The sequence below is a fragment of the Eimeria mitis genome, genomic scaffold, assembly GCF_000499745.2.
Source record: "Eimeria mitis Houghton genomic scaffold, Emh_scaff3409, whole genome shotgun sequence".
NCBI lineage: Eukaryota > Apicomplexa > Conoidasida > Eucoccidiorida > Eimeriidae > Eimeria > Eimeria mitis.
In genome coordinates this window covers 1,448-1,673 of record NW_013571752.1, presented here as the reverse complement: position 1 = coordinate 1,673, position 226 = coordinate 1,448, and the positions used below count along the sequence as shown (strand labels likewise).

Below are 226 nucleotides of genomic sequence, written 5' to 3'. Positions count from 1 at the left end.
TGCTGCTGCTGCTGCACCACGTACCTGAGGCAGCAGCAAACCCCAATGCTGCTGCTGCGCTGCTAGTACTTTGTTTGTGTAAGCAGCAGCAGCAGCAGCAGCAGCAGCACTAACATTAGCTGGCAGCAGCTCATTAAATATATCTATACATTCTTCATTCTCTGCTGCTGCTGCTGCTGCTGCTGTTGTTGTTTCTGTTGTTGCTGCTGCTGGTCCTAGTGCTGCA

At 51.3% G+C, this 226-nt stretch overlaps 1 protein-coding gene across 1 annotated transcript in view; it reads right to left on the bottom strand.

The window, feature by feature from the left end:
* Positions 1 to 154: 154 nt before the first annotated feature.
* EMH_0065690 (uncharacterized protein) overlaps positions 155 to 226 on the bottom strand; it is a gene marked incomplete at both ends in the record, with an annotated part of 630 nt that continues 558 nt past the window's right edge. Inside the window, one exon of the mRNA XM_013498424.1 lies at positions 155 to 226. Within this exon, the coding sequence (XP_013353878.1) occupies positions 155 to 226 (72 nt within the window).